We start from the raw sequence: 19364 nt of genomic DNA, 5'->3' as shown, positions 1-19364 counted from the left end.
CCATCTGCACTTCATTGTATCACTGCTCACCCTGGGGCAAGGTTTACTGATACACCTCTTTTCTTTGAGTTGACAGGGTCGACAATGCCAGGCATGCAGGACTTACGTTGTATAAGCAACTCTTGGCTTCCCCCCCCCTCTCTCTCTCTCTCTCTCTGTTGCATTTTCTTTGACTTTGTGGGATGATTTCAGGAAATGTCAGTTGGGAGGGATTTCAGAAATCCTCCCTCAATGAAAAATGCCTCTTCATGAGATGAAAAGGAAGAAGAAGGAGCTTTGGAGCCTCGGCCAAAAGGATCAAGGTGCAAAGTTCCAATGAGGCAGAACAACTCCAAACTCCTGATTAAAGGCTAGTGCACATAACAACTGAAACTTTCTTGCAGCTGAAGAACCCCTTGCTTGACATGTGAGGAATATATACAGCTATTTAAGTGTAATTTGAGTGAGAACTTAACATAAAACTGCTTTTTTTTTCATCTAGCAGGGTCTTTTACAGATCGTTCAGCATTATTCGGTGGCACTTCATGACTTGTACGTGTCTACCTCACTGCATTCCTCTGTCCCTCAGCGCCTGCATCACCTCATCCACTGAAATTCCTCCCCTTCAGTTTAGCCGATGAATGAGGCATTCTGCATATCCATGGCGACCACAACCCAGACTCTCTGGAGTTTGCATAGAAATGAGAAGTATTAATGAAAGGGACGAGGGCAAAGACACACACACACGTACACACCCTTTTCTCCCTCCAGTGTGCCAGAAAGCACAAACATTCCCACGTGATGATGGACTGAGCTGCTCCCTCCCTCACTTTGCGCACAATAGCGCGCTGGTGCACCTCCATGCGCACACACTCGCGGAGCACAGGCTAAACTCGGTCAGGTCTGGTTTTGGTCAAATTTCCGCCTTTAAGACGCAGCTCAAAGGAATCTACGTGCTGGGAAATACTTACAGCTTCTCTTTTCCACACAAGGAAGTGAGAGAGATACTGCTCTTTTTCTTTCTTTCTTCAAATGGGAGTTACTTGCGCGCTTGAAACTTTGGCCCACTTTTCTCCTCAGTGACTGTCGTTTCGCTCGAAACATGCCGGAGCAGTTGAGTATTTCGGACTTCGTCGTCCTGACAAACGAGGATTTGTCTTCGCCGGGGACTTCCAGCTTCCAGTCCAAAATGAGTGACTGTCGGAACACGGTTTCAAACGTGGAAGAGGTGAGAGAGGAGCAAAGTGGGAAGTTGGTGCAGGGAGACGTATGCACCTTAGTCTGTTGTTTAACTGTCCGTAGAAGGTCTGGCAGAAGAAATGCCTTACCTTCACCTGCTCACTATCTTCTTTTCTTTTCTTTTTTTGCCTGTGTATTTGGATAAAGCATTACAACTTATCTATATTGTAAATTAGCCCCACATACGCATTGTTTCCTTGTGAGCAGTTGCCTGAGGTAAACTTGGAGACCTCTGTGCCAAATTTTAAAAAATCTGCAAATGGACACATGGACAGAGGAGTTGATGGAAGATGCTACTCTCAGGAAAAACTAGTGTTGGGTTTTAGATATGGATGCTTGTGGTGTGCTGCATTTTGGGTGTCATGGGTGCATCTTGAAAATGTTTCTATCTTTTCTCTATGTGCTGCACGTATACAGTCTTCAGGTACGGTTGGATGTCTACATACACAGTGATTCAGTGCAGCCCCAGCCAGCATAGCAGAAAAAGTGAAGGTTACATGAGGTAATGTAACCTACAGAGAGTTTACTTGGCCTTGTCTAACTGAGCCACAAAGCCGATTGACAGACCTGGATATCGGGCTTGTGTTTGTAAGCACATACAAACATATTTGTTCATGTTTGCGAGCATGTCCGCCAAGGCCATTTTGTGCCTTCTATTTTGTTTGAACTGTTGGTTTAGCTCAAGACTTGTTTGAGATCTCTGTATGTGTGCGTTTGTGTTTGTTTGAAATCTCTTCCCCCAAAGCTCCTCGGGTAAAGGAGGAAACAGAGGGAGACTGCAGTGAACTCCACCATAAAACAAATAATCTGGGTGTGCACGCCACTCAGTGGTTCCTTGTCTGTAATCCTTGAGACAAAACTTTATGGATCAGCATTCTGCTGTTACCTCAGATGGCTCTGTGTTTTTGGTTAGAGTCCCACCAGTTTGAATCGCCATAGATTTTCTTTTACAAGTTGAAAACCCAAGAGAATTTTTGCTGGAATGAAATACATCATGTTGAAAAATGATTTCCAATGCAGTGGCTGTTCAAGTGCAATAATTCATGGTAAAACTTTGCATACTTTAGGTCATGCAGGCTTTAGTCTTGATCCCTGTCTGAATATCCTGATATTGCATAAATATCAAATGACGGCCTGCAACTGATACCTCACCTGTAAATGCAAGTAACCTTAGAGATAGCTGGAGAGAGATAAAAGGTGTTCTTTGGGATTTCCCTGGAAAGAAACCGTGACTTCTAAACATAGACAGTGACTGCATAATCCGCGGTTTATAAAGACAACAGTTTTAGACAACTGTCTGTTGCATTGCTCTTGGACTCATGTCCTTCTTCGTGGCCGTGACATAGCTGGAATAGCAATTTGGGGAGGGTCATACTGGAATCCTACACATGTGCACCCAGACAGATGTAGATACAACAATCTCATTATAGATAGATAGATCTGCTTCTTCTGTTTAATCTGCTCAGCAACACCAAGCTTGATTAATGGCTTGGATAATGTGTGGGCATGTGTGTGGTTTACAGCAGCAAGCGTGGAGACAGAGACACCATTTACCCCCACACACACTCGGCTGCTTGTTATTGAATCCTCATAATTAGAGGCAATGATAAAGGAAGACAGACAGAAACAAGGAATGGTTTCATTTCCTATCTAAAAGCTATAATGGGCTTAATGTCAATGTCAGGAATGTTTTTAAGAGCAGATCTTCTATCGTTAACATCCAGAATACTGTAGATAAATATCACATATCAGTTAGTCATGAAATATTAAACTCTGCTGCCAGAAGTTGCACACACACCCTTATAGCAGGTAAACACAATCCTGCAAGAGGCGCCGTAAAAAGACACTGTAATTTCAACATAAGCACACTTAAGGGAGGAATGTCTTTTTTTCTTCAGAAGAAATATCTGTATGGTGTTTTGACTCAGTCTTTCTTGACTGATGAGCATTTGTGCGTCCTTCTGCCTCGATTTGTTACATAAATTCAACAAACGCAACCAGTTCTCTTTACCTGCACTGGCTTGTTTCCATTGTTGCGCCACTGTCTGCCAACAAGCCGAGGAAACTCTAGCAGCAGCAGCAGCATCCATGAGCAACTCCCATCTCCGCTAAATCACTTTCCAATTCGCTGACTGTAGTGTCAGCTTACGCAACACCCACACTGCCTTTTCATTAATGAGCTAACACTTAGGGAGTGAACTCAACTGGGAGAGACTGGGGTGTGTAAACAACGCCATGGAACAAGGCAGAGTCTCTGTTAAGTCTGGAGCACTGGCTCATTAAATGCTATTTCTGGTGGCATGTAGGTGGAGTGCCGCAAGTGCAGCTCATTGAAACAAGTGGCCTGTGTGAGGAGAATAAACAGGATGGAGTTTAAAAAGCTTGTTTGGTTTGGAAGAGATTGATTGTTCAAATACAATGAAGTCATTTGACTGTTTGCCTCACGTCTGCGTCATGTGTCAGATTTTATTTCCAGTAGAAAAACCCCAACGTTGTGTCAGTGTGAAAAAGTTATGGTTGAACTGAAAAATGACAGGTGACGTACGGCAAGTGTCATCTGTGTAAATGCTTACTCACCTGTTAGTCAGACACCATGGGAAAATGAAATAGGTACAGCTTTGCAATTGGATATCTGGAAAATGTGCTATATTACGGTATATTAATGACGCAATTACGTATAGTGCAATACAGGAGCTGGTAAATTTTGCCAATCTGTAAGATAGAGTCATTTTCAAATGCACACTTCTTTATTTTTACACCTGATTTTTGAATTCACACACTTATCCTTGTCTGTGTTTTATTGCAGTCTCTGGAGATGGACCACACAACTCTGCAGAGGATGAAGAAGATGATCAAAGCCATACACACCTCTGGACTCTGTAAGTGTCAGTATATCACATACAGTAGTCTCTTTCAGATAATACATCACTAATCTCAGAAAACAATTCCACTCCCAAGTCCTCCTACAAGCTTTATTTAGAATTTTCAGCTGTAAAACACTTAGGGTCTGGTTATACTCACTGCTGGGTGTGCACAGAGACAGTTGTGGACACCACAAATGCATTTTTGGTTTCTTATCTATTTGGAGCTCATTTTTTTATGCATGCACTGCAGATTGGTGTGCACATATTACCTCTTGAAAACCCACTGGTGGGTTTGGAAGACGTGTTGCCCTTAAAAAAAATCTCCATAATTGCACCATTTATAAGACTTATCCTTATTTTTAAGAGAAATTATCCAAATCTAAGCTTAAAATTGTGATTTTTCATTAAAATCACTTTATTCTACATGTCTTCTTAAAAAAAAATGCCAGAAAGAAAGTCTTTACACAAAACAGTTTCAGTCAGGAGTAAAAAAAATTCTGTGCTCCTTGGTGCAACTGTGAAGTCGTGTGTGACTGCTGTGACTATGAAAGATAATTAAAAACGTAAGCATTAAAATATCAATGGTATGTACAGTCAACTTTTTTTTCCCAGTATTGGTAACAGCTGTGGGAACTTGAGATAACATATGTGTTGTATTCCAAGTTTTTTCAGTTTTGCAAAATAAATAATCACATTTTTTTTGTAATGATTTCTGGCATTGTACTTTAGTATACTGCACAAAATACCTTTTTGAATTCTCTTTACTTCTAGCATTGCTTTTGCTGTTTCTATAGAGGTGCAGGACTTAATACTGCAGTGAAAAATTCAGGAAGGAAAAATGAAACAGACAAGAAAAAACCATGAAACTGCTTGGGGTTCAGAGGGTCAAGCACATGTTCACTACAAATCAGATCCAAATTGCTCATTGTTTTCTGACCTTGCGTACACTTTGCAAATTTAATTTATTCCTGTGTGCGCTTGTGATTGTGTGAAGTACAACACAAGCCTTGATCACCCTGAAAAAGTCTGCTTGCTACCTTTGTTGGGTAACAGATGATATGGGAAAAAAAACTGAACAAAAGCATAGTATGTTGGACTTAAGTTGAGATTATTTTGTTCGCTTTATTAGACACTACAACTTTTTAAAACGTAAAATCCACAAAGAATGATTTCTGTCCCTACAAGTGAAACTACTTTTCCCTTTAAGGTCAACCTCTGTTATGGCAGAATGAGCTGTTCACTGCACATGGGGGCCTCCACATAATTCATTGTACAAGCCGGGCTCAGATGACATCATCAAGCTGGTGTGGGCAGCAGAGGCCCCTTGTTATGGGTGCAGAGTGTGTGGGTTGATGGGTGATTGTGTTTATATAAAATACAGCATCTATGGTTTTGTGGTGTTGTTAAGGAAAATGGTATGTGTGGTTTTGGCAACAGCGGGTCTAAGTTGATTGTTTTTCGAGCTTGTGTGTGTGTGTGTGTGTGTGTGTGTGTGTGTCACATAGATCCACGTCACTTTTATATTGGATTTATCAAATGCGTAATATGTGAGTGTACACCTCAAAAGTGCGCGGGAGAAACAGAGGAACCGCAACATATCATGTAGTTGTTTTTCTGAACTTTCTTACAAGCTTGCTTCCTATCGAGGCCTCCACTCATCATTTTTAGTAAAAGTGAGTCAGCGAGCCAGCTGCCCAGAATTAGGCAACCGGTCTGCAGCGCTACACATCTGTAGAGAACTCCATCATTATTCCCTTTTTACTTTGCGCTCCTTTACCAGTTCTTCGTCTGTATCTAAGTAGAATCATATGAGCTAGTTCCAGTAATGTGCCAATGGGAGGGCCTTCCTTTCAGTGAACCCCTTAATCAGTCCTGATGTTAATCATGGATCAACAATCTGACTCTGAGCATATGTAGGCTAAGTGGTCCGCCCAGCTCATCCCCCATACTGCTTAGATGGCCTGTTATTGTGTCGCACACACAAAAACGCACGTCGAGATTTTCTCTTCTTTCGTTCTCTTTTCCCATAAACACTAAGTACCACTTTTCTGCCAAGATGCTGTGGCTTGTGAGTCTGTGTGTGTTCTGGCAGAGCAGTAAAAGAGCTGAGTTGCTCTGATGGTATTTGGCAGTTAAAGGTCAGTTGCAATATCATCCTCTGAGCTGTTGTGTGACTCAGCTGTCTGTTGCTTGATAGTTGCGCGTATGTTGTTTGTTATAATACTTGTTTTTTTCTTCTGACTATACGACCACAGCAGCTCCGTCTCACTGATACGCCTGGATTTTATCCTCTCCATCCTGCTGGATATCTGTATTCCTTCCTTTAATTCACAATTTTTTGCTGCCATGAAAATGTTCAATTTTTGCCTTTTAGCCTGTTCTTTTAACTGTGTCAGTCTGTCTCCCATCTACAGTCAGTTTGACGGTTTATGTTTGTCTTGAAGTGGAAACTGGAGCAGAAGAGATGAACTTACTGTTTTTACTCTTTCTGCTTTGTGTGTTGAGTCCTCTGCAGCTGCCGGGTCCATATGTTCCATTACTGCTACATTACATTGTATAAGGTTGAAAATCACAATTTCCTTTTTCTTGAATTGTAACCTGTATTTATTTTTCATAATTTGAGCCCCACTTTCAAACAGTTGTAAAGTCAAACTTTGTTTAGTGAAATGTAAACCAAAGCGCTGCTCAGATTCTTTGCCCTTTTCCATATGAATTTAACAGACTTAGAGCCCGCAAAAGTCATGACCCCTGGGAAAGAGCCCTATGAGCCCAAGTGAAACATTGCTCTCTGTGCGTTTGCCTGTCTCCTGCTCCACGATGGGTGTAAACCAGCACTAATTTATCCCACATGCCACATGCTTGTCTTGCTAAAATATTGCCAAGGGCCGAGGCAACAGTGCAAGTCACTCTGTCTTTTTCAGATTTTCTGCACATGTAACTTAAGTGTGAGTCACTTTTTTTTTTTAATGCTCATTCTTTGTGTGCATGTGTGTTGTGTTTCCAGCGCATGTAGACAACAAGGAGCTGTATATCGAGGTGCTGGAGAACCTGGGGAACAGCCACCTCACCCAGAACAACAATGAAGTCTCCACGGGCTTCCTTAACTTGGCAGTGTTCACCAGAGAGGTCACAGCCCTCTTCAAAAATCTGGTGAGGAAAAAGAAGGAAAGGGGAAGGAGAGGAACTAAATGTCTTTATTAGACTTTAAGCCACAAGGGACTTAAAACTGAGAGTGGAGGGATTGATTATACAGACAAAAGTTCCTCCTCTGCTGAAAATCTGGTGAAAAGTTTTGAATCTCATTAGCATGTTTATATGGTGTTTTTTGCGCATTAGAGGGCACATCATGAGTAAAATACAACTTCTGCCTTGACACTACAGTGTAACAGTGACTCTCTAGAAAACACAGATTAAGATTTGTGTGGTTTCAACAAATCTAAATCCATCCATTATCTACACACCACTCACGAGGGTCGCGGGGGGGCTGGAGCCTATCCCAGCCGACAAATCTAAATCTGGTGTTTAATTCAAACATGTATGGATGAATTACTCCAGTGTCACAACTTTCCATCCCGTAGCTTAGAGTAGTTTTAGAGCAGAGTTGTAGGTGAGCTGTTGTGCTCGAGCTGCAGCGAGTGGCGAGGAGGTTTGTGGAGCAAGAAGCAGGGGTTTCATTCGGAGTTTTGCAAGTTCTAAATGAGGTAAAGGTGAACACTTAGGGGATTGTTTTCATGGGAACAACTTTAGGTGAGTTTTTAGGGGTTTAAATGATGATCAGAGAGGGAATTTAAGAAGGAAAGAAGTAAATCAGCAAAATTTATTAGTTTATTTTAAACAGCAGCAGGTAGAAGAATCCCAAATCTGACCCCATGAGACGTATGTGCGTGCTCACTGTGCCAGAATAAACACAGTTGCTGAAGAAATACATGGATGCTTGGAGGAAAGGGGGTTTTCAACAGCTGCACGCTTCCTCCTTTAGACTGGGGCAACCCGGAACCCTCCCACTGATGGTTTCTATGGCGATGATAATTCATCCCAGACCTCCAGTGGGCATGTGCGCACATATTCACTGTCTCACACGCTCCTTACCATGTGTCAATCAGGGCCTCACAGGGGAGACGAAGCCTTACAGATGTAAAAAGGAAGAAAGTCCAAAAGACTAACAGGAGGGGGATTTAAGAAGTCGTCCTCCGACATGAGCCATGTTTCTGTAAAAGTATATTAGCACGCATTGATCTGTGTCACCGGGACACATGTTGACACTGGAAGAGGGTATTCCCCTGTGTCAGAACTCCATGTATTATCTACTAGTTACCTCAGTGTTTGGATGCCAACCAAAACAGTCCTACCAGTCTCCAGGCTACTTTGTCAATATATCAAGGTCAGCCCTGCAGTCGACTCACGGAAGTGGTTCGACATTATTTATGTTAAGAGCAGTGTGCAGCTTGGTTGTTATTCACCAGAATCCGTTAAAAAAAAAAAAAAAAAAAAAAAGGCTGCAGTGACATTTGCAAACAGACTTTGTAAATTTGGACAATGGTCAACTGGAGACATGTGGAAGCGATGAATAATGTACGTAGCCGGGCTGCTCGCCAAAATAATGTGGTGTGCTTACATGGGGGAATTAGTGGTAATTATATATTACTGTAAAATGCAACCTGTTGGGGCTATGCTGCTTTTGTGACTCATTTGCTCCCCCAGATCTGAGTTAATCTCATCTCAATCCAAACCCCAAATTTGTCTCAACTCATGCTTTACCGCACAAAAATACTTGATTAAAGTCATTGCCTCATGCTCCTGCTTGGATCCAAAAACTGTAATGCTGCAAATCATTGTGATGTCCAGTGTTTTCCTTCATGACGGACTTGTTCAAAATGACTGCATCACAGTGTTTTTGGATTATTCATTCTCATTCCCAGAAATGAAAGTCCATAGGGTGTGTGTGTGTGTGTGTGTGTGTGTGTGTCTGTGTGTGTGTGTGTGTGTCTGTGTGTGTGTGTCTGTGTGTGTGTGTGTGTCTGTGCGTGTGTGTGCGCGTGTTATTGTTTGCTCATACTGCAACCTGTAGATAAGGTCCATCTGTGACATTTAGTGAAGTATTTTAACTTTCTGTACTCATTCTGCCCTTCTCTTACATGTTTCAGGTGCAAAACCTCAACAACATCATGGCATTTCCTCTGGAAAATGTGCTGAAGTCAGAACTGCGGGACGGCAGACTAGTGAGTCAGGGTTTTATTACAGATAAATGACATGCTAATTAAAATTCTGCAGGCAAAACTGGTATTGCTGACTTTTTTGAGGATGGAGACACTGTAGCTGCCTTAAAGGGAAAATCCATAATATAGAAGATTTCTACAATATTATCAGGTTCGATGATATTTTATAGCTCAGTTTATATTATTTTTATTTTTGAAATACGACAACAGAGTCACTGTAAAGCTCTAGTTGGTCAGTATGGATGGGTTCTATTATATTAAAAAAATAAAACTTTTGGCAAAAATACATTTGTACTGGTGTGCCTAAAATGTAATAATTCACTCTAAAATTGTAGAATCAGACACTAGTTCGTATTCTAAGAGAGAACAAGTGGCAAAGAAATGACATGATGTATTCAAGATGCTATGCTCGGCTTAAGCAGAGTCTGTGTCAGTAGATTTGGACCGCATTGTCCAAAATAATTCAAATATCACAACGAGACATCTATTTTTAGGCTGGATTTCCTCTTTAAGATGACAATGATGTCTGTCCGTGGCGTAGTCACTGCTGAGCCCACTAAGATATCGGATAATATTATGTTATTTATGCAGATTAATGAGTAACACCTTGCAAGGTTCCAGTACTGAACTTATCTCTCTGGCCCAGTATTTGGCACTTTGATTTGCCATGCCAACAGACTTGTGAGTAATACAGGCTAATGCTTCTGTAAGCTCCTGTTGCTGCCCTGTCTTGTAAACAGCTGATTCGACAGCTGAGCATTGCTTCAATGTAACTTCAAAGGAAGGCAACCAAAAACCTGTTGGGCCAGATAGCAGAAGAGTTGGCATAATAAGCGCAATCATGTCTGTCTGGCAGTCAGATTATAACCAGTACACAAGGAAGTATAGCTTCATCTGCGTGCTATTAACAACTTGTATGTTATTAATCAGCGTCTCTTCTCTTCTCTTCTCTTCTCTTCTCTTCTCTTCTCTTCTCTTCTCTTCTCTTCTCTTCTCTTCTCTTCTCTTCTCTTCTCTTCTCTTCTCTTNCTTCTCTTCTCTTCTCTTCTCTTCTCTTCTCTTCTCTTCTCTTCTCTTCTCTTCTCTTCTCTTCTCTTCTCTTCTCTTCTCTTCTCTTCTCTCCTTCTTCTTCTTCTTTTCTCCCACAGGAGCTCAAGAAACATATGGAGAAGAGTTGGAAGGATTACGACGTGAAAATGTAATTAACTCTCATCCTGGCTTTGTTAACTCACACTCACACAGCCGCTTAGTATGGGATTGTATGTAGTAATCTTCCTCTTCTTTAAGCCTTGTTGTTATCCTCAGAACAAAGAACCTGACATATTAGACAGATGTGGTTCCTTAAACACAATCACGTCACATGTTTTTCTTTCACCGGGTCACAGAAGTTGACGTAGCAGCACAGGTTAATAAGATAATAGCTGATCCCTTGTGACGCTTCTCTGTTCCATTTATGTGAAATCAGAACTGAGGCACTTGCACTTTACTGCTATCATTTGATCTCATTCTGACAGTGGTAGAGAGTGTTTTATAACCCTGTAAGGAGAATACACCTCTCCTTTATTGTCTTTCGTCCAACTTCCTTGCTCTATATATGAGGAAGGAGAGTGAGTTAGTGGAAAAACCCTCTCGGTTCGTGGTGGGAAAAAAAAGAAGCTTAGAGAGTTGTCAGACAGATTTAAAAACGGTGACACACAAATGAATAAAAGTAACCTTTCAGTCTTCTTATTTTTGTACTTTCCTTCCCCCCTACATCAGAGCGAAGCTTGAGAAGGAGAGGAAGGAGAAGACCAGGCAGCTGGGCCTGATCAGAATGGAGGGATCAGACGGAGGGGAGGACATGGAGAGAGAGAGGAGGATCTTTCAGCTGCAGATGTGTGAGGTGGGGAGATTAGTGCCAGTCAAAATAGCAAACGCCAGACACCTTTTGCATACCTGAGGTGGGCTTCGTTTAGTTAGCTCAGGTGGTCCATCCTGTGGATTCCATATTCCATCTGCGCTTGACTGGATGCCCAGAGTCGTTCCGTTTTGCCTCCCTCCCATAATTCCTACGATGGAAAGAATATGTTTTAGAAAGTTAAACATGAGTTGAATTGAGTTGAGTGTTGCAGAGTTTTAAGGAAAGCTGGGCCGCATACTGCTGGAAATCAAACAAATCAGGGTAATGCACTGGCAGTGGTGGTACATACAGGCAATGTAGTCTCACATATAGCTGGAAAAAACCCTGAGAAAAAAAAAAAAAAGTCAAATTCTGACTGAGACCAGCTGTTGAGACAGAGAGGAGAGGCAGGGAAAATGGAATTTCCACTTGTTTTAGGTCAACCAAACACTCTTTCTTTCTTTCTTTCTTTCTTTCTTTCTTTCTTTCTTTCTTTCTTCCCCCTCACATACACAAAAACTCCCATGAATATACATGGAACCAAAACTGTGCAGAAAGATTTGAGTTTTATGGAGCAAAGACAATGCAGTCATTCCTTCCACATAGATCTGAAACCTCGAGCTTTTTTTCCTACCTTATAGAATATGAATTCAGACTGAAGACTGGATGGACATTTTCACAATGTCTGCACTTGGAGGGAAGGGAGTTTCCTTTTTTTTCTTTTTTTTTTTTTGACTCCTTCCAGTTTCAGCCTACAAGGTTCATTGACTCCCTAAAGTGTTGTGACGACACACATGACCTTTGAAATGACATAAAGTCAAAGCCACACACTAAAAACATGCTGCCAAACATGATAATAAAGATATGATCTATGATAAACATTTCAATTGTAAGTCCTGAAAAACGGGGCTCTCATCAGTGATTTTCCCCTCAGGCTTTATGTTTTGTGGACCCATTATTTTATGTTTTGCAGCTGTTTCCCACTGTCTGTGTTTATGCTTTCAGTACCTTTTAAAGATCCAGGAGCTGAAGGTGCGTCAGGGCCCTGATCTTCTCCAGAACCTCATCAAATATTTCCAAGCCCAGCTCAGGTCAGTCTCAGCCAACACTACCTCGATTGTCTCGTAGCCATTTTGTGCCAGGTGTGAAATAAGAATAAAAACCAAAGACTTTGACTTTTACTTTGGTGAAAAAACATGGATTTAATCTCCACCTATGGTTCCTGTGAGTCATTTTACACAATATTTGAGGCACTTTGGTTTTGGCTTCCATTTACAAGCTATTGTTATGTTTTGTTAACCATTTACCCGTTTTATTCATACCGAAGGCTTTATGTGGGAATGGAGCTGCTTATACAGCTTCAGCATGTGATGGTTTGGCTGGATGTTTGACCTCCTGTTAAGACTCAGCATTTGTTGCTTCTCTGATCTCAGTTTCTTCCAGGATGGGCTGAAAGCTGCGGAGAACCTCGCTCCCTTCATCGAGAAGCTCGCTTCTTCCATTCACACGGTAAGTACGGCAACTGCTGCGGGTTTGTCTGTTTACCTGCACTAACTGTTAGTCATCAAATGGTGGGGTTTTTACTCAGCTTTGCTATGATTTGAGAAGAATATTTGTCAAAATGTGTGGCCTGACTCAAATTGATGTTGTCACAAAATGCCCACGCATGCACATACCATACAAATTGATGGTATCATACCCGCAACTGATCCAGCCTCACACATGCTTACTCTTTTTCCACACACATTTTCTTTCATCTCTTGAAGAGGTAAAACCATGTTTACAAGAAAGTCCTCTCTCATCTGTCAGTACCTTCTCTTTGCAGCTCTTTGTCCCTGTTACTCTTTCGCAACAGCCAAAACATTAGCCCCCCCCCCCAGCTGAACCCACAGGCAGAGACTGTTATTGGAGTCTAGTCCCCAAAACTGAAAGTGTCCCTCATTTTCATTCCTTCCTTCGTGCACACCTACTTCTCCAACCACTGACTGGTTTCCAGTTTACACAAAATTTGCCTTCTTCCCTTTTTCTGGGCAGAGTGCTGGAAGCAGACTGTTAACTGTGATGCTGGGAACGTTAGAGGTTTTTCTGGTTCTTTATGGGCAGAACACAGGCCCGCTCAGACATGCCAGACCTTAGCATCGAGAAGGAAATTAAGATAGAATCTCTGGTAAAGTTCTGAGGAAATCGTGCTGAAATATTTCAGTTAAAGTGGCTGATTATGGGGCTGCAAGGTGGCGCGGCGGTTAGCATCGTTGCCTCGCAGCAAGAAGGTTGCCGGTTTCCGTCCCCCACCCCCCACCCACTTCTAAGTAATTATATATTTATTGTTGTAATTGAGTACAAATATTTTTATGGTGTGTGTTGTAGGTGCGTGTGGACCAGGACGAGGAAGTAAAACAACTCACTCAGTTGAGGGATTCTCTCAGATTACTTCTGCAAGTGGAGGGGAAAGAAGTATGTGTATTTGTCATTTATCATTATTATACTCTTTGCATGTATCCAAGTATCCTGCTTGCTGTAGATTTTCAAAACAAAATGAGCAGCAGATGGCTTTGATTTCTAACTCATCAGATGTTTTTTCTCCCGCCACAATAGGTTTGTATTGTTTTAAATTTTCATGATCATGAAGCCTTTGTAGTGAAGTCCTAAATCCCCCGTTTGTGTCCCAGGAGTACCTGAACAGGAAAAACTCTGGCAACGGTTACAGCATCCACCAACCACAGGGAAACAAGAAGTATGGGACAGAGAAGTCTGGCTTCCTGCTCAAGAAGAGCGATGGGTGTGTAAAAAGATTAGTCTCAAATATCTGATGTTAGCAAGCAGGAGTGACACAACTGTTGTATTAGAATTTAAAAAACATTGAACACAAGATGAGAAGATGTGTGTGTTTCATGCTGTTTAGTAATAGTTGATCAATAAAATGCATGTAAACTGTAAAATCTGCTGTAAACTCTTTAGTTTATGTGTTGTCTGAGAGATTTTTGTCACCGCAACACTTGATCATTCATTTTTTAACGTTCCCAAAGTGATAAACTCTGCTTACTAACACTGTTAGAGCCGGGTGAAGAAGATTAAGCAACACAGAGAGAAACTTAAACTTTGTCTGCCCCAGCTGGTCTTCATTATTATGAGATGAAGACTCAAGCAGGGACCCCTCCTGTGGAACTTATTGGCAGACGGGCCAACTGAGCAGATCCAACTTTTGCGTCATGCACACAAACACATGGAGTTAGATGACTGTATGATAAGGGGATGTGGTTCAGTAGGGTGAATGGGAGACAGGAGGAGAGTAAACTTTCCTCAGGCCACTGATGCAAACCAGATAACGATCTGCCAGGCATTTTACCTGATTGAATCAAGACGATGAAAAATGGAGTGAAGCACTGTGAACAGCAATGAAATAGGCCAACATCGTTTAGATCATCGTTACTCAAACCAAGAGTGTCTGTTAGCACTGTTTTTACTTAATGTGCAGCACTCAGATTACCCCAGTAGATAATTTTACATCAGTAACATGTAAAAAAATATCTGTTTTTCTTTTTTCTTTGTTGACATGTCATCTTGCAGGATCAGGAAGGTTTGGCAGAAGAGAAAGTGCGGAGTCAAATTTGGCTGCCTGACTATTTCCCACAGTACGGTGAGGACCGATACTGTGCTTTTAAACAGATGCATGCCACATCGGCACACGGCTTTCAGCAGAAATCCAGATAAAACTACATTTGTCAATTGAATTCCAGAAAAATTCTCCCATGCATGCTGACATAAACGTATTTGTCTTCAGATCAATCGACCACCAGCCAAGCTGAACCTTCTGACCTGTCAGGTGCGACCTAACCCAGAGGACAGGAGGACCTTTGACCTGGTCACTCGTAGGTTCATTTTTAACTTTTGACCGTTAAACTTTCTCCTCGACATATCGTCCTTAAAGTCTCCTAAGAGTCATCTGCAGTGCAGCTGTGTGGAATCTTGCCTCTTGCCTCCCCACATTGGTAGAAATTAGAATCTGAGACATTTTACTTTGGCATCAACGCCAGACATTCCTTGTGAATAATGTAAACAGTTGAAGTGGAGGAAACGAGGATGATTGTGTTAAGCTTCATGCCTATTATATGCCATGTTTAGTCATGTAAACTGTATTTCCAACATCCTGTTGTCTTTTAATGCCAACACCATGTAATTTTTTTTCCTTCTTTGCAGATAACCGGACATATCACTTCCAAGCAGAAGATGAGCAGGAATGTTTGATGTAAGCATTGGCATTATTCCCTTCTTTAACTCATGTGTTTTCTCTATTCAAAGACAAGTTGTTGCATGTCGAGACCCTTGTATTTTCGGTAAAGCCTGCATAGAAAAGAAGCCCTGCTATGCTCATACAAAAACAACCAAGATTGCTCTCAGAAAGAAGAAAGTTGTACTAAAAAGGAAAAGTTGAAAATGTTTACGTAAAATAGGAAATCACTATAATTTGATGGTGTCTGCAGGCAAAGTTGAAAGTGAATAAAAAGAGAAAAGAAACTAATGGATGCAGAAAGAAAAGGCTATCCTCTCAGAGCCCCTCCCCCGGCCCAGCTGGTTCTGGGTGGAACTTTCTTTCTAGCTACAGACGGCAAGCAAGAGAACTTTATGTGTTCTGGTGTGGTTTTGGATGGGGGGGTGCATGCAGGCTTTTCTGGTCCCTGCCCTTCCCTTCTGTGTGTGGGCCCTCGGGCAGATTCTTTGATGTTATGTGCAATGTGAGTTTTGTCAGAAACGAAAGATGTGAGATTCAGTCTGAGTCGAGATGGTAGTGAATCTGAGAGTGCGAGAGGGATGATGACTTATCACTGGACAACTGAGCAAAAACCACATGCAAAACACATGGTTTAGCTCTTCAGATTGTTTTGCGAAAGAAAGGACTTTTTTGTTTTCTGTTTGTTTTGTTTTTTTGCAAAGAAAGTCATCTGCTTTCTCATGCCGTCTCTGCAGCTCACTCTGAGTGCAAAACGTAGAAGTTGGACAACAGCGTCCTTTATGTATGTGTGCCTGTCTTGTAGTTGGGTGTCAGTGCTGCAAAATAGTAAAGAGGAAGCCTTGAACACAGCTTTGGGAGGAGACCAGCTTCACCTCCAGGACAGCGGGCTCCAGGAACTCTCCCGTGCCATCATTGCTGAGCTTCGACACATGCCCGGCAACGAGGCCTGTGCAGACTGTGGAGCTCCAGGTCAGCCACCTGAATTAATTGGCATCAGGATGTTACACTTTTTTTTTTTTTTACTAGGTTTATTTATTTTAGGACCATAATTCATAATCACCAGCATTTATCATTTCAAGTTGACAGTCTGACTTTTTTTTTGCTCTGTACACCACAGATCCAACATGGCTATCGACCAATCTGGGCATCCTGACCTGTATCGAGTGCTCTGGCATCCACAGAGAGTTGGGTGTCCACTACTCCAGGATCCAGTCTCTTACTCTTGACCTGTTGAGCACCTCTGAGCTACTGGTACTAAATACACACATGGAAATACACAACAAAATACACACAAAAACCAACGCAGTCCCAGTGGATTTTCTGTTGTCAGGATTTCCTAAATACAGACATTACATAAGCGTCTGCTTTTCATTGAAATTCCTTCATGTCACATGTTTGTGGTTGCATTGTGTGTCGCTCCAGTTGGCGGTCAGCATTGGAAACACCAGATTCAATGACATCATGGAAGCAGGCCTGCCGAATGACTCTGTCAAACCGTTGCCACAAAGTGACATGTGAGTCCTTGATTTCTTTTCATCGTGGTAATTTTTTAAAAGGCAAATGAATATTATAAATTAATATCGCTTTGATGATATAAACACATTCTATAAGATAAATTATTATTTAGATGCTTCTTTGAGTATTTTTTCTCATTGAAACATATTTCTTAAACCACCAGGAATGCCAGGAAGGAGTACATAGTGGCAAAGTACGCTGAACGTCGGTACGTCCTACATAGAGAAGAATCAAATCCAGGCCGGCTGTATGATGCCGTGAGGAGCCGCGACATCACTTTCCTTCTGCAGCTCTATGCTGAGGGAGCAGACCTGACCAAACCAGTCACGATCCCCGAAGGACAGGTGACGATAACTTCAGTGGATTTCGCACACCGGTTCTTGAAATGTGCCCTGTTAGGATGGGACTGCTTGTAATTAAACCCATAATCTCCCCATGACAAACATAAACTCTTAGCATTCCCACAGATGTCATGCATTTAGCCTGAATGAGGGCTAAATCCTGACAAGGCCGCCCACCCAGTGTGTCTAAAGCTCCACACACATTCATGCGATGCGTGAGAAAGTCATCAACTTGCTCCTTTAGAAGTGAGGCTGAAATTACTATAAATAAATAAAAATATGGCTGATTATTATAGAAAATGTCACAAAATGCTGTGTGCAGGAGGTGTGTGAATAGTTCCAGTTTGTGATGTCTACTCGATGGTGTGCGTGGTTCCTGTGTGAGGGGAGTTGCAGGCCCTCCCATCTCTTTTGGCCTCTAATCCAATCTTTCCCTCTCATTTTCTCTCCTCATCCTCTCATCTTGTTTTCCCCTCCTCTGCTGTCTCTTTCAGCCGACTTCGCTGTGTGTGCGAGCTTGTTTGTTTGTCTTGGTTGGGTCTCATTTATTATTTCAGCTTTTAGGTCAGAGCTCATGTCTCTCGAGAACGAACTCATTGAATTAAGCAGGCACTTCTCTCTTTCTTCTGCCCCTCCTTTTTCCCTTTGCATAAAGACGTAGTGCTGAAAGCTTTAGGAATGATTTCACTTTTTAACACACATGCACAAAACAATCAGCCTGTGACATAAGCTTCAGTGGTTAGAAAGCTGTCGCTGACTGACTGTAAATTCATTCTTAAGGTAAAACTCTTTGGTACAGATGGAATATCTCTTTAAGGGTCAACAAGTTGGCCTCATTTGTCCACTTTTTTCCTGTTTAAGGGGATCAAAGAGACAGCTCTTCATCTTGCTGTGCGTCTGGAGGAAAGAAGCTCCCTGGCGCTGGTGGATTTCCTCTGTCAGAACAGGTCAGACGCCGACAAGTAGAATGATTCATACCTAGTTTGCATGGAAAAGGTGTCAGGCTGGCTCAGAGGGTTTTGCACTGTAGGCATGCTTGGTTCACTTTAGAAAGATCTGACACCGTTATGTAACATTGCTGGCTTCATCAGTCTGTTAAAGTGATGGCACTCTGTCATCCAGACAGTTAATGTTCCTCACAGCTTCATTCTGACGTACCCACTACAGTGACGGAGAGAGCCACTGTAGAATTGATGTTTGTCATTTGTGCGAGGTTAGACAATACACAAAGTGATGTGTAATGAATAATAATGCAATAAAAAACAGAAGACTAAATCTAAATAAAAGCAGCTTATCAAACTGTCTGAATACCTAATGACCTAATATATTCATGATAAAACAATGAGCTGAAAGCAGAGACTCAACTGAGTACAGCCCCAACGTAATGAATGATTTATTTTTTTAATTATTTTTTAAAAAATATGAAAATCCTTTATAATACATGGATGCATCAACCTCAAGAATTGACTCTGAGTCTTCATTTTGGTGTAGACAAGACAAGAAAAAACAAAAGAAATAAAATACAGAAATAGTTGTTCAAAAAAAAAATTCCACATGACCCAGTGCTATAAAGTAGGTGTTTTCCACTCTACAAAAAGATGTTTCGCCATACCGAATGTATCTTCCAACAACTTGTTCACATTTTCCTCTTTTGCATACAGCTTTTGAGCAACACAGCATTTATTTTGTTGCTTATTTTGCTCTGAATCTGATTTATTTATTTTTTCTATATTTGTCTTGACTCTACTCTGTGAGAACACAACCTGCAGTTCACAACATATTTTTTTCATGTGACTATTGTGTCAGAACTGTTTCAGTCACAGTTTCTCAGTTTGTTTTTAACAGATTCTGGTACAAACAGTTCATTTTTAGCAAATTTTTAAACGAGACATGAATATGATTGAATATCATGATTTTAGGCTTAGCTCTTGATAATTTTGACAAAACTGTACATCACAGATGATTTTAAAGTCCTTTGAAAAGTTAAAAATGTAACGATTCTTTCTGTTTTCACAGTTTCTGGCTCTGATGAATGGTGTAATGTAAAACAAAATATTCCTTTCTTTTACTTTTTCAAAGCATTGTACCAAAACAAAGAAG

The 19364-nt window shown here is 41.4% G+C and overlaps 1 protein-coding gene across 1 annotated transcript in view; it reads left to right on the top strand.

The window, feature by feature from the left end:
• The first annotated feature begins 827 nt into the window (after nt 1-827).
• The window catches only part of asap3 (ArfGAP with SH3 domain, ankyrin repeat and PH domain 3), a 24875-nt gene continuing 6338 nt past the window's right edge, over nt 828-19364 (top strand). The window contains exons 1-18 of the mRNA XM_008306846.1: nt 828-1207; nt 4025-4097; nt 7087-7232; nt 9227-9301; nt 10447-10496; nt 11057-11180; nt 12183-12268; nt 12611-12686; nt 13545-13631; nt 13847-13956; nt 14745-14814; nt 14959-15046; nt 15375-15423; nt 16211-16377; nt 16526-16659; nt 16831-16922; nt 17087-17267; nt 18126-18211. Coding sequence (XP_008305068.1) covers nt 1082-1207; nt 4025-4097; nt 7087-7232; nt 9227-9301; nt 10447-10496; nt 11057-11180; nt 12183-12268; nt 12611-12686; nt 13545-13631; nt 13847-13956; nt 14745-14814; nt 14959-15046; nt 15375-15423; nt 16211-16377; nt 16526-16659; nt 16831-16922; nt 17087-17267; nt 18126-18211 — 1820 coding nt within the window. The 5' untranslated portion in view covers nt 828-1081. The remainder of the gene's footprint in view (nt 1208-4024; nt 4098-7086; nt 7233-9226; nt 9302-10446; nt 10497-11056; nt 11181-12182; nt 12269-12610; nt 12687-13544; nt 13632-13846; nt 13957-14744; nt 14815-14958; nt 15047-15374; nt 15424-16210; nt 16378-16525; nt 16660-16830; nt 16923-17086; nt 17268-18125; nt 18212-19364) is intronic.

This window comes from Stegastes partitus, unplaced genomic scaffold (genome assembly GCF_000690725.1).
Source record: "Stegastes partitus isolate 25-593 unplaced genomic scaffold, Stegastes_partitus-1.0.2 Scaffold48, whole genome shotgun sequence".
NCBI classification, from domain to species: Eukaryota; Metazoa; Chordata; class Actinopteri; family Pomacentridae; genus Stegastes; species Stegastes partitus.
Note: the sequence above shows the minus strand (reverse complement) of the source record. Positions and strands in the feature narration are given on the sequence as shown.